This window comes from Sus scrofa, chromosome 2, assembly GCF_000003025.6.
Source record: "Sus scrofa isolate TJ Tabasco breed Duroc chromosome 2, Sscrofa11.1, whole genome shotgun sequence".
Lineage (NCBI taxonomy): Eukaryota > Metazoa > Chordata > Mammalia > Artiodactyla > Suidae > Sus > Sus scrofa.
Genome location: NC_010444.4, coordinates 13,981,773 through 13,984,093, shown reverse-complemented (window position 1 = coordinate 13,984,093; position 2,321 = coordinate 13,981,773). Strand labels below are relative to the sequence as shown.

Sequence of the window (2,321 nt, the reverse complement as noted above, 5' to 3'; positions counted from 1 at the left end):
CAGTTCTGTCGCGATATGGGAGCTGTACGCTGTTCCAAAGCATCTCCCCTGATCTGGACATTTATGCTTGCCCATCTAGTGTGAGAGTACTAGTAGCTAGGTGGCTTCAACATTTGATTTTATCATTTCTCAGGAATGAAGATGTTTGAGGAAGCAGAATTGCTCGGGCTCAGTGGGTGACTGTGGGTTTTTATCACTTATAGGAACACGATGAAATGGAGCTTTTAAAAAGATACCATAATAAAAAGCAGATAGAAGAATGGAAGGATGCTGTCCTCCAAATTCTGCAAATTCTTTAGCATCTTTGCATGATGCCCAGGTAGTCTAGCCATGTCTGGAAGTTTTTCTTTTTATTGATTTTAGGTGGGAATTTAACTTCCAAGGCAAAACTTCCTCCTAGCAATCGTCCTGCACATGGCAGCTTTCACTTCTTTATTTCTCAAGCTGTAGATGAGAGGATTCAACATGGGGATCACCGCTGTGTAGAACACGGACACCCCTTTATTGAGGTCCAGAGAAAAAATTGCACCTGGTCTCACATAGATAAAGAAGAGGGTCCCATATAAGATGGAAACGACTGTGAGATGGGAAGAGCAGGTGGAAAAGGCTTTGTGCCTCCCATCAGCAGAGCGGATTCTCAGGATGGCGATGAAGATGTAAAAATAAGAGATTATAATGGTCAGGCTACTGACGACTAGAACAGCCCCAGCCACAATGAAAACTAACAACTTATTGATCCAGATGTCAGCACATATGAGCGAAAGAAGTGGGGACATGTCACAGAAGAAATGATTGATAATGTTAGAGCCACAAAACGGAAGTCGGAAAGCAGCTGTTGTGTGGGTCATGGTGTTCAGAAACCCCACAGTATAGGGTCCAACCACCAGTTGGATGCAGAGTCTCTGTGACATGGCAACTGAATACAACAGTGGATTACAGATGGCCACATAGCGGTCATAAGCCATGGACGCCAGGAGAAGGCACTCAATGGCCACGAAGAACCCAAAGAACCACTGCTGCAAGGCACATCCCAGGAAAGAGATGGCTTTCCTTTCAGCAAAGAAGTCTCTGAGCATCTTGGGACCCACGACGGAGGAAAAGCAGATATCCACAAAGGACAGGTGACTGAGAAAAAAGTACATAGGTGTGTGGAGGCGGGAATCGAGCTGGATGAGGATAATCATGCCCAAGTTTGCTGTCATGGTAACAAGGTAAAAAAGTAGGAAGAGCAAGAAAAGGAAGACTTGCATCTGAGGGTGGTACTTTAAGCCTGTGAAAATAAACTCTGTGATCCTTGTATAGTTTTCCCCAGCCATTGGCTAGTTTTAGACTGTAGAGTGAGAAAAAACAGAAAATTGATAGTGCATACAACTTTGAATTTCTTAAAAGCATAACATAACATGAAAGAAAAGAAAGTACAGGTTTTCAATTTAGGAACATTGGCTTAAAAAAAAAAAGCCTAAATAAGATGCTAACAAATCAAATATTTCACAGTTCTAAAGAGCAACATGGCTTAAGTGTTTTAAAGAGAAAATCAGTGTTTAAGAATTCAGGAAAACAGGAGTGCCCATCGTGCCTCAGTGGTTAACGAATCCAACTAGGAACCATGAGGTTTTGGGTTCGATCCCTGGCCTTGCTCAGTGGGTTAAGGATCTGGCATTGCCATGAGCTGTGGTGTAGGTTGCAGATGCGGCTCGGATCTGGCATTGCTGTGGCTCTGGTGTAGGCCGGCAGCTACAGCTCCGATTGGACCCCTAGCCTGGAAACCTCCATATGCCATGGGAGCAGCCCTAGAAAAGGCAAAAAAGACCAAAAAAAAAAAAAAAAGAATTCAGGAAAACATATAACATTATTTAGCACATTTACAGATTAAAAGAAAAGCATTATTATTTCAACAGAATTTTTTAAAGAACTTGATTGTGGCTCAAAAAAAAAAAAAAATCCAAACTAGAAACAAAAAGGAACCATGTAACATAGTAAAAAAGAAATATTCCTGAAGCTCCCAGCAAATATGTGTGCAGCATAAAATACTAGAAATATTCACATTATAACCAGAAATATGTAAAGATGCTCATAATTTACACTATTTAACAGTATATTGAAATCAATGCCAAAATTCTAAAACATTAAAAAAAAAGAGATGTAAAAAATGTGGGGAAAAAAAAAAAAAGGAGAAGAAATACTGTCACTGTTTTTAGGCAAAACAGTCATCCACACAGGAAATGAAATCTTACCAGATATTATTTTTAGAAAAACACTGAAAGAGTTCACCAAAGTAACAGATTAGAAGATCAATGTTAAAAAATTCAATAACAATCACT

General features: G+C 40.0%; 1 protein-coding gene across 1 annotated transcript; it reads right to left on the bottom strand.

The window, feature by feature from the left end:
* LOC100515469 (olfactory receptor 1009) lies at positions 372-1,316 on the bottom strand. The gene has a single exon (XM_003122765.2). The coding sequence runs from the start codon at positions 1,314-1,316 to the stop codon at positions 372-374; it is 945 nt and encodes a 314-aa protein (XP_003122813.2).

Bases quoted from the DNA above. Each gene is read 5' to 3' on its own strand.
- LOC100515469 (XM_003122765.2), bottom strand. From the start codon at position 1,316: ATGGCTGGGGAAAACTATACAAGGATCACAGAGTTTATTTTCACAGGC.